This window comes from Orussus abietinus, unplaced genomic scaffold, assembly GCF_000612105.2.
Source record: "Orussus abietinus isolate OABI.00-Male unplaced genomic scaffold, Oabi_2.0 scaffold560, whole genome shotgun sequence".
In the NCBI taxonomy this organism is placed as follows: Eukaryota; Metazoa; Arthropoda; class Insecta; order Hymenoptera; family Orussidae; genus Orussus; species Orussus abietinus.
The window spans coordinates 29,175-49,286 of record NW_019394725.1 but is presented as its reverse complement, the minus strand read 5'-3'; the positions used below and the strand labels follow the sequence as shown (position 1 = coordinate 49,286).

The following is a 20,112-nucleotide window of genomic DNA, read 5'->3' as shown; positions in this document are numbered from 1 at the left end:
AGGGCAGCACACGGTGCGATCGCGCGACCCTGCACGTGAGCAATCTCCCAACTCATATCTGCTTTTAACGGCTTTTTATCTTCTCGCCTTTCCCATCCTTTCCTGCCTATAATCCACCACCTCTTAACAATTTTCGATTTACAAGGTATCTACCTTTATTTAACAATATTACTAGACCAGCAATGTTAGTGATCTCGTTCTTTCATATAGCAAATACGTAATTCGGCGAATAAACCCACGTGAGATGAAAGTGCGAGAAGTGAGCGCTCTCGTCAAAGATATGTAATAACAGAGATGAGCGGACCTGCCTTCTCTGGTAATAAACGCCCTGAATCCAGTAAATTGCGTGTCTCTATCGCATTAATAAATATAAAGACTTGATTCTGAGCATCTCGATCAACATTTAAGTTTGGATTTCCTGGGTTTGGACCCGATAAATCCCGGATTTCGAGTATGACGGAGACGTAGTTACTATGATAAAAATGTGATATACTTTGCATAAACTTTAGTTTACACCGATCAGTTAGTATGCATACTAAAGGTGTAGTTTTATCAAACTATCAGTGTAAACAATGGTGAACCTAGGCGGTAGATATATATATATACCAGAGTCTGTATATACGATCGGGGTAAACTAAGCCTATAAATTTCTTACCTAGGGTATTCATGGTGAGAAACAGGAACGTACCCTTAAGGGCGATCCACAACTACCGGAACGTAGCTCGAGGCGACTATCTATTTCTTTGAAGATGAGAGTCGGGTAAACGCCCAAAATGAAAATAACCGTTATCGCAAAACCTGAATCTAGTAACATTTCTCCCCCTTTATCTCGCGATCTTATGAAAAAAGTGGAAAAACGTTTCGTTTTGTTTGCCGAGGTCGGAAAGTGAGTCGCGCGAGCGGGTAGATTCAAACGTCGAGAGGAACGTCGGCTCTTCATTTTCCGTTCCCATTAGTAATTGCGGCGGATCGATCCCATCGGGGTGCAGTCCCGCGGTTACCGGCGTGCCAGCCAGCGGCAATCGGCGGTCGACGGCATCGGAGACGAAACGCAGGCAGTCACGGGCGGTCGGGAGTCGGTGTGGCAGTGCTCGAAAAGACGGCAGCAGTGGCCACCGCCGATATGGATTTTATCTCGGAGCCGAAACTGGGTCACGGCGGAGCCGTCAGTGCGCAAGCTTCGGTTATCGATTAAAGCGTTAACTCCCGAATCTGGAGGTTGGATCTCATTTATGCGTCCGCGAGCGTAGCGTCTGCATAAGCGTCCGCGGAGGGTTCGATTCTCGCTGTGGTGCGCTGCGCGACGAGTATGGTCGGCGGTCCTCGGTGCGACGAGCGCTGGTGAGCTCGGCTCGTCCCGTCTCGTCTCCTCGGTCAATCGGCCATTTTGCTCGGTTTTCCTAGTCGATCGGGCCGCGGTTAGGGGGACCCTCGCGCTCCGGGCACTCCCACGGCAAACGGCGCTCGGCAGGGGCAGCTCGGTGTCGGCCGCGACGACCCTCGGTAGCCCCCGGACGGCCGGACGCGCCCGCCGTCGATTGCCGTCGATTGCCGCGCGACAGCGGGGACGGGGACGGCGAGAGGGAGAGGCGATCCTGGTTCCTGCGGCAGTGACCACCAGCGACCGACTCCGAAACCATGGCGGGCAACGTGGGTATGGAACAGTTGATTCCCATCGTGAACAAGCTCCAGGATGCCTTCACGCAGCTCGGGGTCCACATGCAGTTGGACCTTCCGCAGATCGCTGTCGTGGGCGGTCAGAGCGCAGGGAAGAGTTCCGTGCTCGAGAACTTCGTCGGCAAGTGAGTCGAACCTTCGCTCCCTTCCGAGAACTCGCCCGGATTCCACGCATTCGAATTCTGACTCGAGGTGTGGCGGCAGGCCGTGACTCCTCATTGACGTTCCGTTAAACGTTCACGATGCGTTTGACAGATATACGCCGAAGGTTGGATGATGTTCGCAGGGGCGAGTTGTCGCGAGACGAAATTCTATGCTGGTTTAGGTAGCTCTTGGAGCGTCACTGGGTTTCGCTGGCTCGAAGTACCTCTCCGAGGGTGAAATGTTTCCATCCCAGGGTTGACGATGTTTCGACTTGAGAGCTTAATATATGTTTTAATGCTCCGAGAGGTACCTAGTATCGAACGAGTATTTCAGATTGGATCTGGCGGTTTATTTGATTTTAATTTAACCCGTGGTATAATTAAACGATTCCGACAAAGCAGTCTCGTTTTTGTTGAGCCGTCTTGTCACGGCCTAGTATTCGTTGCCTCTTGTGTTAATGTACGAGCGAAGCAGATTCTTATATTAGTTTAATAAACGGTGGTTATCTTCTTGGCTAAACAGCTCTTTGGATATGCTTTGAGAATTTCTTATGTAAGAAAGAAAAGCGGACTATGAGTAATAAACCGGTAAATGCCAGTCGGTTGACGTGCCTACATGAAATCACTATTTGTTCGATTTATGAGATACTCTCTAATGAAATGCAAATGACATAGGCTCTTTAAATGTGTTTCGTTATTAAAATCGTTAAAACAAATAAACGTTTGGTCCGACGTGGTACCATAATTGTGGGAGCTTGTAATTAAATGATGACATCAGGGCATTGGTATATGTCGGCATGATGGCTTAAGTACAAGGTGGGTTTGAGCGCGGTTAAGTGATCGTTGTAGGATGACATCATTTTTGTTACCGTTTTCTGTAAAAAAAGTGAAATTTATATTATACTCATTTTAAACGTTATTTTCTTTTACAGGGACTTCCTGCCTAGAGGGTCAGGAATCGTAACAAGAAGACCCCTTATTTTACAACTGATTAACAGCACTACTGGTGAGTCATTGCAGATAAAATATTAATTATCTGTTATATTGTCTGTACTTAAACCTACGTGATTACGAGTATCAATGCTTCCTTTGATAAAATGTCTCCTTATCGTGTTTCACTATTTTTTATTGTCTCCTTTCTCTTTGATGCTTCGCACACTTTGCTTTACTTTTCATCACATTTGAATGCCCAACCAAACATAAAAGTACTGATACCTTGATATATGTTCCATGCGATACATACGAGCATGTAGAGAGTTATATTCTCTCATTGGTATGCCGACTGTATATCACAGGTTAATAGGTTAACGGGCTAACAGGGTGTACCGTCTAAATGGTACTGCAGAGCTTTTAGGAAATTAAATGAATATGGCAGGTAAGAATTATTTCAAAGAAGAATGGACTCTGCTTTATCGACAGATTATTTAAACAGTAATACAATAACATCATAATAATACAACAATGAATATTAATTACCCATTGTACATGATTTGGAGACATTGCATTACACGGTAAATGGTAGAATTTGGCTTAATTGCATCTTGGAATGAATGCATGTAAGATTATTTAATAATTAAGCACTCTTCTACTGTAATTCTTACAAATCAAATGTCCATTCATTTCTTTCGGACCTGTTCAAATTTATAAATTTATTGTGTTAAATTAAATTAATATTAAACATAATGTATTAGAGTTTGAAAACATCGAGTGTAAATTCATGTCTTTTCAGGATATTGTGATTCTTAATTGTTTATGGTTTATTTTCCAGAATTTGCTGAGTTTTTGCATTGTAAAGGGAAAAAGTTTGTGGATTTCGATGAGGTGCGCAGGGAAATTGAAGCTGAAACAGATCGTGTTACTGGTAGTAATAAGGGCATTTCAAACATACCCATCAATCTTAGAGTGTACTCTCCCAATGGTAAGGCCTTACTAAAGAATATTATCAAATTAAATAAATGATTAATCTAATTAAAGTTTTAACCATACTTCCGATAATCATGGAATATAGTAAATAATTAATTTCTTATTCTACTCGTTTAACAGTTCTCAATTTGACCTTGATCGACTTACCGGGTCTTACTAAAGTTCCAATTGGCGATCAACCTGCAGACATAGAGGCTCAGATAAAGGGAATGATATTCCAGTTTATCAAAAGAGAAAACTGTCTAATTTTGGCAGTAACTCCAGCAAATACTGACCTGGCTAATAGCGATGCTCTTAAACTTGCCAAGGAAGTTGACCCGCAGGGTAAGTTATATACGTCCAAATGTATTAGCGAGAATATACAAGAATTTTTTTTCATATATAGGTGTGCGCACAATTGGTGTCATCACTAAGCTGGATCTTATGGATGATGGCACTGATGCAAGAGACATTTTGGAAAATAAACTGCTGCCTTTGCGCAGAGGTTACATAGGTGTAGTTAATAGAAGCCAGAAAGATATTGAAGGACGCAAAGATATTAAAAATGCCTTGGCAGCGGAACGAAAATTCTTCCTCAGGTACTTAGCTGTTATTTTTGTTTTTTTACTTGAAACTATTATATGATGTGTGACTAATACTATTATTTAAAGGCCAAGATGAAATGAAGAATGACTTGTATTATCTTTTTGTGTTTAGCCATCCATCTTATAGACATTTAGCCGAAAGGTTGGGTACACCTTATCTGCAACGTGTTCTTAATCAACAACTGACCAACCACATCAGGGATACTTTACCTTCTCTTCGAGATCGGCTACAAAAACAACAGCTTACTTTAGAAAAAGATGTGGAACAATATAAACATTTTAGGCCCGACGATCCTGCAATTAAAACGAAGGCGATGTTACAGTAAGTAAAATATCTTAACACGTTGTGTGATATACACAAAACTACATCCAGCTTAATAAAATGAGGTCTTGAGTTGCCTTGGGCTACTTATACCCTGTTTCTTAATATTTTTGAATTAACCATAACTTAGTTTTTTTTTTGCTATTCTTGATCTATTTACATCACATAAATTAATTTCGTTAATCCTTCATGGTTAAGCATCGGAATATTCCCAATAGTATTCCCAATACTTGTATCGTTTCGTCTTCAAAGGGAATTAATATCTTCGAAAACCTAGTGTTCTCTTCCTTCTGCCTTTGAAATATAATTCTATGGGTAGAGGGTCCTGAATTTCAAAGCATTTTTTCTTTTATTTTTCAGATCATTTCAATTGTGTATGTAGGTATTCTGTGTTTTAGTTTTGTGATTTCGTTTAATCAGTTGTGTGATGTGCATGAAATCATTAAATGATCAATATAGGATAATTTTTTGTGAATTCATGTATCATGATTTATGGAAAATGAACAAGTAATGTGGTACATGATTGATGTGTTTCTTTTTGTGAAATAATTTGTATCGTGTGAAATGTTAAAACTGCTACACAATGTAACAAATAATCTAATTCTCGTGGCAAAAAGGTGTTTTTGAAGATTTTGTTGCATTATTTTCGAAACTAATTATAGTATAAGGTTGTTCTAATAATTTAATGCTTCGTGTTCACGTCATTTTCCTGAAATACAGAGAAATCAAGGCTCTCTACCCATATTCTGTAGTATAAAAATATATGAAACTTGTGCTGTCTCTAAAAGTAAAAATTTTTTAAGGATGATACAACAACTTCAATCAGACTTTGAAAGAACGATCGAAGGTTCGGGTTCGGCACAAATTAATACTATGGAGCTCAGCGGAGGTGCTAAGATAAACAGATTATTCCATGAACGTTTCCCCTTCGAAATTGTAAAAATGGAATTTGACGAGAAAGAGCTAAGGAAAGAAATTGCATTTGCTATTAGAAACATTCATGGTATGTAAGAGTATTGCTATTGTTACTAATATTATCACAATTTAAGTTGATATTAATTAATATTATTTGTACGTATCCGTAACTAATCGTCAAAAAAGCGTTATTGCACTACATAACAAAATCTTTCTTGTTTTATTCAGGTATCAGGGTTGGTTTGTTTACTCCGGACATGGCCTTTGAAGCTATCGTTAAAAAGCAAATAAATAGGCTTAAAGAGCCCAGTTTGAAGTGTGTTGACCTAGTCGTACAGGAACTTAGCAATGTCGTTCGCATTTGTACAGATCGGGTAAGGTGTTTTCTTACTTCCACATAAAATATTAAGTATATCTCTTAAATTATTAATTTTGTTCTTTATTCCTTTTACAGATGGCTCGATATCCCAGGTTAAGGGAAGAAACGGAACGAATTATAACCACGCATATAAGGCAACGTGAACAGCTCTGCAAGGAGCAGTTAGTACTCTTGGTGGATTGCGAATTGGCGTACATGAATACCAATCACGAGGACTTCATCGGTTTTGCTAAGTGAGTACAGTTTCCATTTAAAATATTTACGATGGTATTTTGGTAGATGAAACACTTCAAATGGTTATAATTAAAACGAAGCATTGTCAAGTAATCATTAAACCTCGGTCTAACTGTAGTGCAATTTTTGGTGCAAACTCACGTTTTGTTCTTATTGAAAAATATCCATTTATTCTTTCGTGGCTGTTACCCTGTATAATAAATTATGCTAAAAATAGGGTTAATTGTTTGTTCAAAAGGAGGACTCAAACGGAAGTTTGAATTAAACAGTATTTTCATTACCATTGATGTTACAAGTAGATAGTCTTATATTTCTAATGTTATTTTTTCCACAATGAGACTGAAATATTAATGCGAATTCAGCGAAGGTAATACGTCCGTTTAAGCAACTATATAAAAGTTCATAGTAACAATGTAAAGTTCCAGTTATTTGATTAAAAAATGATGAGAACCAAATTATCGTAAAGTACTTACGTTATATAACGCACGTGCATGTACGTATTTTATCATTGTTTAGAAACAATTTCTTTCAAAAGAAATTTTTTTCAAAGAATCGTACTGTACCGATATATCAATATTTAAATAGTGTTTATTTGTAACATCCATAATCAACCGATGAAGCATATTTTACGACAGCACAAAAACTTCTTTCTCACACAGCTTTAAATGTACGTTTAGCTGTAGACGATAGATTGCACTTCGTAGGGTTGTTTCATTAAATCATTTGACTTTATTTCGGTCAACGCATGCCTGGCAAAGGCTAGTCCGCTTAGAAATCTTGCCTTAACCGTTTATCACGTGTTTCTTTAAAAGAAAATCAATATATGTAGCAACGGGCGAATAAGACACTCTTTATGTGGCTACTACGCGTACATGTTACATTAATCGCATTACATTAGTGCTGTTCGTCATAGAATTCTTCATACGCATTTTATAGTTACATCGTACTTATTCGAATTCCTCTCATATTGACCTCATACTGTTTAATGTCAACTGTTTTCTTTATCGCACAGTCGTCTCTTGAGCTATTTGTACTATCGAATAATCAGGGTATAGAGCTTGACACAAATGCAAACACATTTCTGGACAATTGTGTAAAATCTCGTACACTATTTTCTCTTTAACTTAAAAACATGCTTTTCGAGTGCAACATTGAACGGGTTAATCTTAAGTCACTGTTGCAATGTAATAATGATCGAGCGTACATACCACACATCAGAAATACAAATGAATAAGTAATTAATAATTCGGAGCATGATCTTCATGCTCAAACAGCAATGGTACTTATGCTCTAACAGAATATGGGATTTTATTTTCACCATGTGTCTATTTCCATGTTCAACTGTATTGTACTCCACAATTAAAAACAATTATTTAATTACACCGGCAGCGCGGCATCCAGTTACCATAATGCAAGGTAAGACCATTAAGATACATCAAAAAGGAAATTTGCTACACTACAATTTTTTCTTCTCTTTCTCTTGTCACATTTTTTACTCTTTCTATTACTGTGCCCCAATTTACATTTTATGTACTTTTCCGACTTTGCGCCTAGACATATGCATACTATTATCTTTATCATAACATTACTCTTTTATTGATTCATGCAATGTAACCGCAGTTAAATGTGTACGTAACTGCTTGTAATTGGAATATAATTATTTATTGATTTTTTTTCCTTCTTTTAATATCAACATTGATTCTCAGTTTTGGTAGAAGTCTTGGAAAGATTTCATATATTTCAAAGAGAGAGCAATATTTCACTCCGGATCGGTATATAAAATAAGTAGAACATATCGACCAGCTACGTGAAGTAGACGTAACAATTGAACAGTTTGTAATTCACGTGATATGTCATTCGTTTGTAATTTCTATCCATATTGAAAGGAAAATATACACGAGTGTACAAATGATATCATTTTTCTTTGAATTTGACAATTGCTTAAAGATCATCAGCATTCTTTATAAGTGTTCGCGTGCGTTATATGGAAGGTATCGGTTTTCTAGCACTTCAGAGTAATCACGTTAAATGATAAGTCTACATTGCACGGTGATACGTTATTACACCACTAACGATATAGTTACGTTTATTTGTACCCACGATATTGTCGATGTTGCACGAATCACATTTACACGCGTGTTCAATATTATCGTTTCACGATGCATTCTTAGGCTGCTTAGCATTACTATGAAATGTTTTAAGCGTTAATCGTTAAACTCACGTTTTTTGGTGCAATCATTTCATTTAAAAATGTGCCAACAAACAGGCAGGGGCACATGCCATTGACAAAAAAACTCAATGTCTAATCATTAAATTACATATTTCAATATCAGTTTTCGTTCCTTTGCTTTCCAACTTCTACACGATTGCTTCTTTCTTGAATTATTTCTTCTTTTTGCGAGATTTCAGATTTATCTTCCATTCCTTTAGATTACTGAGTAGATTGGACTCTCCGCTACTTTGATGCTACTTTCATCAAACATGCTGTTTGCGCCCTCTATTATTTTTCTTTTTTTTTTTCTTCTTTCGTTGTTGCGCCTCTTTAGGATATATTTCTTTGCTAGAAGGTATATTCGAAATGATCGGCAAAACGTTAAAAGACAACTTAGCCTGTCATATCCTGCATCAATGTATCAGTACAATATTATCCTCGACGTAATGTTTCATAGTACAATGTATTTTATGTTGCAGTGCCCAACAGTCCTCGGAGAATGCTGTTAAAACTGGCCGGCACACTCTTGGCAATCAAGTGATTCGCAAGGGGTACATGTGCATACACAATTTGGGAATTATGAAGGGTGGTTCCAAAGATTATTGGTTCGTCTTAACCTCGGAAAGCATCTCGTGGTTCAAGGATGAAGAGGTAATTATTCCTATAGTTCTATAGTAGATAATTACAGAAGGATAATTCATATACTTACGTATAATGTTTATATTTAAAAGGAACGGGAGAAGAAGTATATGTTGCCATTGGACGGACTGAAGCTTCGTGATTTGGAACAAGGTTTCATGTCCCGACGTCACTTGTTTGCCCTTTTCAATCCTGATGGCAGGAACGTATACAAAGACTACAAACAACTCGAGTTGAGTTGCGAGACCCAGGACGATGTCGACTCGTGGAAGGCTTCCTTCCTTAGAGCCGGAGTTTATCCTGAAAAATCTACGGAGCAAGCCAATGGCGAGGGAGAGGTCCGTATGAACATTATATCGTCACTTTAAAGAGAATGTCATTTCCAAGATCTTTTTTTCTCGTCTTGTACTACATTTCATATAATTGATCGGGCAATAGATGTGAAGTCCTACATTCGAAAAAAAAAATTCGTAATTTCAATTCGTTGCCATTATTTGTGTGCATATTTCTCAGTGTATACGATTTATTTTAGGATAAGCAGCGGGTGAGTTGTGAAAAGAAATTGCCGACTTAAGGCTCGTTTCTTTTTTATTAGTCGTGTGGTGGGTTGGTATAATCGTAATTCCGATTTATTAACAAGAAACGAATTAATATCGTCGAGTTTGGAAAACTTAAGAATTGGAGTTTCATAGAATTTTAACTGTATAACGAGTGAATTAATAGGAGTTGATTTTTTTAGTATCTTATTAATCGAACCATTCCCTTAGATAATAACTAATTGTGCAATTGAATCAATACTTTTCTCTTTAAATCTAAATCGGCCAAAAGGAAGGATATGAGGTTGGTACCATAGTTCGATGTCTCGAATGACTGTTTAGTTTTGTAACGATTTTACAAAACATGTTCAACACGTAACACTAACATGAACATCGAACACCTCAACCCGATCCAGCACAATATTACGTATTTATGAAGCATCGGCACGCTGCTAGATTAACTTCTCTCTTTATTTTTCATTAATCGACTAGTGCTTAGGCATAATCTGACAAAATGCTGTATTGTTTTTGAAAATCTAGTAGTATGAGAGACGGTTTTAAAATAACGGAAAGAGATAAGATATGCATGTATCTAACATATTATTATGTTGCATCCCAGGGAAGTGGAGAAGGTCAGTCATCGATGGATCCTCAACTTGAACGCCAAGTGGAAACAATTAGGAATCTGGTTGACTCTTACATGAAAATTGTCACAAAGACTACGCGAGACCTTGTTCCAAAGACTATTATGCTTTTAATCATCAACAATGCAAAAGATTTTATCAACGGAGAACTGTTGGCACACTTATATGCCAGTGGAGATCAAGTAAGTTGTTATTCTTTCAGGTCATTAATTGCATATTTTAGTTTCAATTTAGTCTGACGTAACATTTTTTCCTCTTCCCTCAGTTGTCCAAAGACAAATGTACTTTGAAGGAATTCATTCCTACTTTCACCGTAAGCCCTTTCTCTCATCCTCCTAAATCCTAATCTCCTTTAAAGTCATTTGATAAAAGCTACCAATGACCATGAGTATATTTACATTATCTTGTTTTAGGAGAATAAAATTTATTATGGTTTCTTTTCGTAGTGTATTTATATTTTTACTATCCAATATTTAGGCATCCATGATGGAAGAATCTCCAGAGGAAGCACAGAAGCGAGAAGAAATGCTGCGCATGTATCACGCCTGCAAAGAAGCTCTTCGTATCATTGGGGATGTCTCGATGGCAACAGTATCGACACCGGTGCCTCCTCCAGTTAAGAACGATTGGTTGGCATCGGGTGAAAATCCAAGGTAATTAATGTCTTCATGGATTTGAATCATTCAGTTTCTAATCTATAATTTTTTTATTCGCTTTTGCTACATATGCTCAATCTTCACTGTGACAGTCTTGGGTAAGACATATTTTTTATTTTTGTATACAGTTCCACAAATTACTAGGCTGTGTTTCATAAGACAAACTTCTCGTCTAACTTGTCATAAAAATTATTAAAATCCGCTCGGTGTATGTATGATCTAGTTAAAACATTTTAAACTGTCTTTATGAACATTTTCAATGGTTAAAATTAATTGTAGGCCAGATAAACCATCAAAGTACATAAATCCGTACTGTTAACAAGCGAATACATGGCCTGCCTTTTTGTTTAATTGGTGAATTGGTGGTCTTAGTTCATATTTTCTAATACAAAGTAATTCCCTTCAGCATTTTTATATTAGTTTTTATTTTTAATTAATTATTCCCTGATATAAATAAACCGTATTAAAGCATAGTCGTTAATTGGAGGGTGCTCAGAACTTTTCAGCTATAGATTTTGCATAAACTTGTTTACATTTATAGATTATCCCCGCCATCGCCTGGTGGTCCACGACGAGGGACATCTCAGCCACCTCCACCTCCGGCAAACACTCGAAGTGTCCCACCAGTACCAGCTATTGGTCGTCCAGCACCAGCTATTCCTAATCGGCCTGGGCCCGGAGCACCTCCACCAGCTCGTGGCACACCTGGCCTACCTCCTCCTCTAATACCTTCGTAAGTAGAATATTCAAATCGCTAAAAAAAAAAAAACGTTATTCTACTATCTAACACATGAAGAATGCCGCGACAGATTTTGAAAAGGGATTATCTACAACCTGAGTGGCACATCTTTCATTTATTAAATGAAATCTCTAATTGTTACTTATCGGAGTACATGTACGGTGAATTTTAATTTAAAAAAAAATATATACCAGGAAGGTTGATTGATTTGTTAAGGGAGTTAAACAAATTTCAACTGGAATAAATCAGCATTCGATCGAAGCTCGGTTTAGCCGCTCATTTTACGGTAAAGTTGTAGGGAAGGCAATTAAAATCTTCGTTTTCCTTGTTCTTTTTTGCTTTGTGCCTTTACGTCATATGTATTGGTTTAATTCAATGACGCGTATTTTTCTTGTAAACAGTAGTGGTTTCTTGTCAAAATGCGTCGGGTGCATCTTCAAATCCCGCCTTCAGTCTGGGATTTTATTACAGAATGATACATCCTCTTTTCCCTTCTTTGACATCTCAATTCTAATCAGTGGAGGCATTGAACTTTGTCAGTCTCACTCTAAAACTGATGGCTTGTGTGATCGGGGCTTTGGTGCTAACTTCACTTTTTATTGCAGGCGCCGACAATAAGTCTTCGCACTAACATCTATTCGCTACTAATCAGTATATCTGTTGCATTTAGTGTCATTAAACACTTAACGCATAACGTGTTCCCACGAACTTGTACTCTGTGTCTCCATGTACTATGAATCGCGCGAATAATATTAACGGGGGTGTGCAATTTGCCTGTGGAGCGACATAGAGCGACCGTTGTCTACGGTTTCGGTACTTTAAGGAAATCACTTATGAAACCTGACACATAGCATGCCATCGATTGTTTATGACATTACACCTCCCACTACACGTTCTCAGAAATAACGAATAAAAAATAAGATTCCAATTGGTCGACCGAGCTTGTTTTGGAATATTGCCTACATTAGTATGGATTCTTATTTTTAATTTGTTATTTATCGGCTTGGATAACGCGGTGGCAAGCGTACTTCATGGTATCTTTCGAGAGGACCAATTGCCTTTGTTTCTTATTTTTTTCTTGTAATGTTAAAAACCGAAGTTCCAATTAACACATTCGCGACCGCTTACGTGAATTCACGTCTTTTCAAATAATATTCCTGGTTGCCGCTGACGTGAATTCACGTCGTTTTAAATTCTATTCCTGATTGCCGCTGACGTGAATCACGTCCCGCTTAGTTGGCTCACTAATCGTTAGGCGGCGCGGCGGTTGCGGCAAACCGCCTAAGTTATGATTTGAAATACACTAAAAGGACGCAGCCGCTGACGTGAATTCACGTCATTTTAAATTCTATTCCTGATTGCCGCTGACGTGAATCACGTCCCGCTTAGTTGGCTCACTAATCGTTAGGTGGCGCGGCGGTTGCGGCAAACCGCCTAAGTTATGATTTGAAATACACTAAAAGGACGCAGCCATTGAGCAACTCAGCCAAATAAGACGTAATATTGTTGACTCCACTTGTCTCAGTTGCAAATTTGGATTTTGGGAGCGAATGAAAACAAAGGCAAGGAACAATGATCAAGACTTTCCTCGACTTTTCACGAATCATTTCGCATGAACGGTCGAATGTCAAAATCTAATGTGAGGTAGCCAAGACGTTGCTCAAAATGCTGTCTATTGGCTCACTGAGAGAGTACTTGCTGAAAGCGTCTATTATCACATGTATGTGTTCGAATAGGAGAAAGATATATTAAGTTGTACAATTCCATTATTGACGTTGTTTAATTTAGGTTGCATTTTAATATTTCAGTGCTTTCATACTGGATTTGTTAGTTTTATCAAATATATCTGTCCCATATACATAATAATCTTGAAAAAATTTACCGTTTTAATGGAAAATGAAGAAATACGTGCTGACGAGATTTCCGAGATTGAATCCACGGAACTTCATAGTGATAACGAGACGGACAGCGATATAGTAACGCAATTTACGCGGAGGTGTGTAAAACTCAGATAATATATGACAGCTAATCCAGCGACAGTAATTATCAAACAGATAATCAGTGCACAAAATATGATCCAAAAAGAAACGTTGAAATGTTTACCGGTAATTCAGGTGTCAAGCTACATCCAAATAACCCTCAAAGTATAAATGAAATTGTCGAACTAGTTATTGATGATGATTTTATAGAAATGGTCACAATTGAAACTAACAGATATTATGATCAGATGCACCGGAGGTATAAATGTGTAAGGAAAACAAAAGAGTGGTGCAATACTACAGTTTCCGAGATGAAATAATTTTTTGCAGTAAATATTTTGATGGGACAAGTATAGAAAACTAAAATACATGATTATTGGTCAACACGTCCGTCAATCGCGACACCTTTTTTTTTTTTTTTAATAATGACAAGGCATAGATTCCTTCGAATTTTGCGCTTTCCCCACTTTTCCAATAATGCAGAAATGACGTCAAATCCAAGCAGGTTATGAAAAAAAATTCAACCCGTAATAAATTATCGTATAAATAAATTTAGCACTGTATACAAGCCATAGGGGGCTTTCTTTAGATGAAGCTATGATACCATATCGTGGAAGATTGTCCTTTAGAGTTTATAATTTGAGCAAAATAACAAAGTACGGAATACTAGTCAGAATGTTGTCTGAGGCAAGTACTGGATACGTCTGTAACTTTCAGCTGTATTGTGGAAAAGGAAAGACTTTAGAAAAAAACTATTTCACTTTTAAATAAAAACAAAAACTTATGGCACCATGCATACATGGACAATTATTATAATAGCATTACATTAGCTGAAAGCTTATTGATGAAGAAAATTCGTATTTGCGGTACCATACGTAAGAATAGGGGGTTTCTAAAGGATCTAAATGATCTCAGATTGAAAATAGGTGAATTAGATTTTCGGCGTAAAGGTGAGGTACTAGTTCTCAAATGGAAAGATAATCGGGATGTCCGAATGATATCTACCATACACAATACCGATATCGTTGAGACTGGGAAAATAAATAAAAAAAACTGGACAGCAAGTTCGTAAGCCTGAATGCATAATGAAATACAATCCAACGTATGAAAGGCGTTGACCAAGCTGATCGGTATCTTTCATATTATTCATTTTTGCGATAATCAATCTAATGGACAAAAAGAAGGTTTTCATGTTTCTTTTACATTGTACTCTCTTCAATTCATTTCTTTTTTATCGTAAGCTTAAGGTGAAGTGAAACACGTCGAGGAACTTGATCGACGTCGATAAAGAAGACTTTTATAAATGCCTACGTTGCCGACGTTCATTTTTATATTGACAGCTGTGCCGAATTATATTGGATATTTTATCAAATGGCATACTTCACCTGTCGTTTTTGTACAATAAATATCAAGAAATCGAAGTAAAACTCCAGAAATCCTCTGAATTCATGCTTTCTGGGGCCGTAATTGACTGCAGAGGGACCCTCTGCGCCATCTGTGATTTCCAGGTCAATTAAATTTTCATTCGGAGACCTCGTATTCCCATCGTTTTGGCACAGAAGCGCATACAACACTTTTTTTGCGAGTTTATCGACTACCAGAGTGTTCTAAATTGTCGTAAAATTGTCCTGACCCTTTCGTTTCTCATATCAGAGCCTTCGATAATTGTATATTGATCGAAATATGAGAGCTCGACGCCATATTGGTTCTGGTCTCGGCTAAGTTTAATAATTTCTTCCAAAAACCCAAATTTTGAACCTATCAGGACAATTCTTAGATGATCAGGAGTGATGTGTCAAAGTTTCGGACAGTTTGATCTAATATCCTTTAAAAAAAGTGTTGTATTCGAATTGACTGATTTGAAGGGGGTTTCACTTCACCTTAATCCACCTACCGATATAACTTTTTCCAAGTTCTTACAAACTCTGGCAGAAGAATGGATTTCTTCTGCTACTGAATATCGTGATACAGAAAATTGATCAAGCAGTAGTTCAACATCAGTGGGCCGAGCACCTCACTTTGACCCTCCTTACAGACTTTCAGGAGACATAACACACCGATTGGAAAGAATTGCACAAACGGGGAAATCGAAATACCCACAAAAGCGTTGTGGAGTCTGCAAAACTCGTGGAAAACGCCGTGACACTTCTTATATATGCAAATTATGTAAAATTCCTTTATGCAAAATTCAGTGTTTTTCGATTTATCACACTAGCCAGAGATATTAAATTTTGTTGTTCCTCGACTTTTCCGAAATACCTGTAACATGATGCTAAATAAATTCAGCATAGTAATAACAAGTGGTCTATTGTCTACTTATAAAGCAAGTATACAAATTATAAAAATTTTATCATTTTTATTCTTGCTTTAACGATACAAGTTGCGGCAATCAGTTTCAGAATTTCATTAATTTTGCCGGTACTCGAATGTGTTAATGCGTCTGTATGTCATGACCCCGCGGTAGAGATGGAATTATTCTACCACGTATGAAACGTCCCCCCTTACAGCGTCATTAACTTGCGAATTATTTTTATTGAATATGTATCGATGTGTTCGTACGTCTATGTTGCAAGGTGCGTAGTGAATCTGTCCGAGGACCTGCACACCCCTGCTCCTAATTTTACTATAACTAGCGACGTAGAAAACGATTTTGGGGATTTTAATAATGAATTACTTTCCCTAAGTTGGAAGAAGGAGCATTAGGTACGACGTGTCAGTCACCGGTTGTTGTAAATTAGTTTGTTCGATTGCACTCGAACGCCGCAATGTACATGATACTTGTATATACCGATTGAAAATATCGGACGGTGAATGACTTCCTTCTTTTTTTTTTTTTTTTTTTTCTTTTCTTTTCCCCGAGGAATCGAGAATACTTGACCATTTACTAACAGCATGACATTTTTAATTATGTGAGAAATTGGTTTCGGTGATCTCGTCGCGTTGCAAGTTTTATCCACACCTTTCTGTAGTCCTGTATCCATTATATTTAAAACGTAATAGGAAAAGAAAGAAAAAAACCTCGTTAACCAAATTGCGTATTTGCCTAACACCTTCGGCATGCAATTGTTATATTGCGAATATCTGGTTTTAAATGTCTATGTTCCTAATTGGAGAACAATCCTCTTATTTAATTTGTTAGCTATCGCATCTACTACGGGGTGTTCAAGGAAATCTGTCTGGCAATGAAAAAATATAAAAACGATATCGTAAGTATCTCTGAAAGAACGTTAAGATACTTACGATATCGTTTTTATATGTTTTTCATTGCCAGATTTACTTTAACAACGCGCAATCGAATTAACTGATCCTTTCCACGAATAAGACACAGTCTTTAGTGATTGTACAATAAAGTTTTGAATTTTATAACAATATTCTTAATTTCTAGGGACCAATGAATCGTTCTTATCTGACTTTGTACATTAAATCGAATTTAATCACGTTAAATCAAATCACAAAGGGACTCTAAAATTTCGAGAATAAAGAGAGACATGAGATTTGCATTAATCGATCACAGGGGAAAATTGAAGAGCTTGCAAAATACTCCCTGCCGATTAATTATTCACGCATCTTTCCTTAGCAATTAGTCGTTGAAATAAGAAAATAGCTTTCTTTGACATTCCGTGGTATCTCCTTCCTACCCATATTTACACTTTTATAGTTTGTGTATTTATTAACACTTAAGGTGAAGTGAAACACGTCGAGGAACTTGATCGACGTCGATAAAGAAGATTTTTCTAAATGCTTACGTTGCCGACGTTCGTTTTTATATCGACAGCTGTGTCGAATTATATTCGGTATTGTACCAAATGGCATACTCCACTTGTCGCTTTCGTACACTAATTATAAAGAAATCGAAGTAAAACTCCAGAAATCCTCTGGATTCATGCCTTCTGGGGCCCTAATTAACTGCAGAGGGACCCCCTGCGCCATCTGTGATTTCCAGGTCAATTAAATTTCCACTCCGAGACCTCGTATTACCATCGTTTTGGCATAGAAGCGCATACAACTCTTTTCTTGCCTTTATCCCGTTCAAATGCGAGTTTATCGATTACCAGAGTGTTCTAAATTGTCGTAAAATTGTTCTGACCCTTTCAATTCGCATATCAGAGCCTTCGATAATTATGTATTGATCTAAATATGAGAGTTCGACGCCATTTTGGTTCTGGTCTGGGCTGATTTAAAAAATTTTGTTGAAATTTCCAAATTTTGAATGTGTCAGGACAATTCTTAGATGATCAGGAGTGATGTGTCAAAGTTTGGGACAGTTTGGTCTAATACCCTTGAAAAAAAGTGTTGTATTAGAATCGACTAATTTGAAGGGAGTTTCACTTCACCTTAACATACTTGAAGCTCCGTTTCCCACAAGACACACGTGATACACTTTGCCGCGCGATATTGAATTTTATATTAAGTTACCTTCTTCATACAGATTAGTATCCATGAGCATAACATATAACGCTTTTGCTGATCACTTTTCGCTTCCCTTGAGGAATAATGTCGGTGCCTGCATGAAGCGTGCAACGCGAAGGAATGCCAGATCGATCGAGAAATAATGAATTAACGATCAGCTCAACGAAATAGCTTCTCTTAACTGGAAGCGCTAAAGCTTCACGTTAATATCCATTCGACCCGTCGTGTTTTTTGTTTGTTAGTTTATTCTTAGAGCTTTTCCGACCGGTACTCGCTCGAGCCACCCGACGCGCCGCAACCTTTTTTATTATATATATATATTTTTTTTTTTCCCAAAGCGAGTGCCGTTAAGTGAGAAAAGTGTGCCTACATAAAACCGTTGACATTTACCAGAATGAATTCTGAATGGGTTCACTTGATGTAAACCATGTATACTAGGAAAAGCCTACTTAAACTTCTCCCTGGAAATGGAGAAAAGGGAGCAAGACTATTCAGAGGAGATATTAACACCGTACGTAGAGAGCTTTTATGATCTTGCAAACGATTTTAATTATAACACTTATTTATTTATTTTTTTTAAATACAGGTTAACGCGCGCATTAGACGGAGAAAGTGTAATCTTTAGGTTTTCCCTCTGTTCTATTTTCGTCGCGTTCAATCTGCTTTCCACCGTGTAGGAAGCCAAGAAGTGCGTTCTCTCACGTTGCTCCTCGGAATTGTTTTTGCGGCTTCTGTCTCCTTCTAAGGTGAATTTTGAGCAGGCTGTCCGAGGTGCAAAGCCTTCGTGGAGGATCGATGGAGAGAAAGTTGAGTGTACGTGGTGTGTTTAGCCGCGGGGGCGGTCTGCAGCAGAGGGTGACACAGGCTGCATCGCAAGCCGCTGCTAATGCCGCCATGAACGAGCTGATGGATGCATTCAGGATCAAGTAAATAGAACACACAGACACGGAATGTCGTAGCTTTCGATGCCAAGTCGGAGGAATCTCGCTTCCGATCCGCTACGGTTACACATATATATATATATATATATATATACATATAAATATATATTCTACCGATCTGCCCTTCTTGTTCCTTAACTCGTAGATGGTAGACTGTTCAGGGTTGAGAATGATAACTAATCGTCTAAATAACTCGAGCCTCTCCTCTGCCGGTTAACTGCGAATTTCCACGCGATCGTGTAACTCTTTGCATGACTCCGAGAGCTAGGATGATGGCAATGATCCTCTGGGGCGGTTCTATAGCGAGTGCGTAAATAATATCTCCTGTAAAGGCGACATCTTGCGTTTCCAAGATGTCCGCAAGGTCTAAGAGAATTCGATCGGTGACATTTTGCTCGTCGGTAGTTGCAACATTATGTATAATGTTCAATGGCCAAGAGGTTCATCTTTATCAGCTGTTAAGACACTCGATATTCGAGCTGGTATCGACCGACTGAAGTTACTGGGCTCGAGCGGAACTCTCGAGTCATCAGGAAATCAATTTTCTATGACGCCAATTTAAATGAATCGTAGCCTTCCGGTGAGAGGTAGCGTCATTGCCCGTCGAGGATTAAATAATTACAGTTCATTTTTTTTCTACGACTTTTTAGCGTTAGAACTTTGACGGTGCCGTTTTTTTTTATTTAGTACAAACAAATCGTCCTCCGACTTCGTTTTGATAACCTTTGCAATCGAGAACAAAGTAGATCAAATCCAGAAAAGCGAGGTGTTTTTTTTTTTTGGGTTTTGTTTTTCGTCTACTATTCAGACGAGTCTCCAATTTTAAGATTTTCTGCGCAAGTCGAAATCTAAAATCGAAGACGGATCCGAATCGCATAAAATCAGGTCTGTCGAGATGGGGATGGATTTAGTTAACGTCGTTAGAAGTGGAATTATATTTTTTACCAGTCTAGAGATTAAGGGGATTTAAATGAATCGTAGCCTTCCGGTGAGAGGTAGCGTCATTGTCCGTCGAGGATTAAATAATTGCAGTTCATTTTTTTTCTACGACTTTTTAGCGTTAGAACTTTGACGGTGCCGTTTTTTTTTATTTAGTACAAACAAATCGTCCTCCGACTTCGTTTTGATAACGTTTGCAATCGAGAACAAAGTAGATCAAATCCAGAAAAGCGAGGTGTC

The 20,112-nt window shown here is 37.9% G+C and overlaps 1 protein-coding gene across 8 annotated transcripts; it reads left to right on the top strand.

The window, feature by feature from the left end:
- The first annotated feature begins 834 nt into the window (after positions 1-834).
- Positions 835-18,435, top strand: LOC105702606 (dynamin). 8 transcript variants are annotated; one of them, XM_012430286.2, is made up of 18 exons: positions 835-1,802; positions 2,753-2,826; positions 3,589-3,738; positions 3,864-4,067; positions 4,129-4,321; positions 4,440-4,649; positions 5,453-5,652; positions 5,793-5,938; positions 6,019-6,176; positions 7,567-7,593; positions 8,869-9,040; positions 9,121-9,366; positions 9,561-9,572; positions 9,857-9,868; positions 10,184-10,390; positions 10,686-10,861; positions 11,406-11,597; positions 15,618-16,272. In XM_012430286.2, the coding sequence occupies exons 1-18, from the start codon at positions 1,639-1,641 to the stop codon at positions 15,808-15,810; spliced, it is 2,736 nt and encodes a 911-aa protein (XP_012285709.1). In that variant the 5' UTR covers positions 835-1,638; the 3' UTR covers positions 15,811-16,272. The 8 variants fall into 8 exon arrangements, with proteins under 8 accessions (XP_012285709.1, XP_012285710.1, XP_012285712.1 ...); XM_012430294.2 differs by lacking the exon at positions 15,618-16,272 and adding an exon at positions 18,331-18,435 and having other exon boundaries at positions 837-1,802; XM_012430295.2 differs by lacking the exon at positions 15,618-16,272 and adding an exon at positions 12,209-14,770 and having other exon boundaries at positions 837-1,802.
- The last annotated feature ends 1,677 nt before the right edge of the window (positions 18,436-20,112 follow it).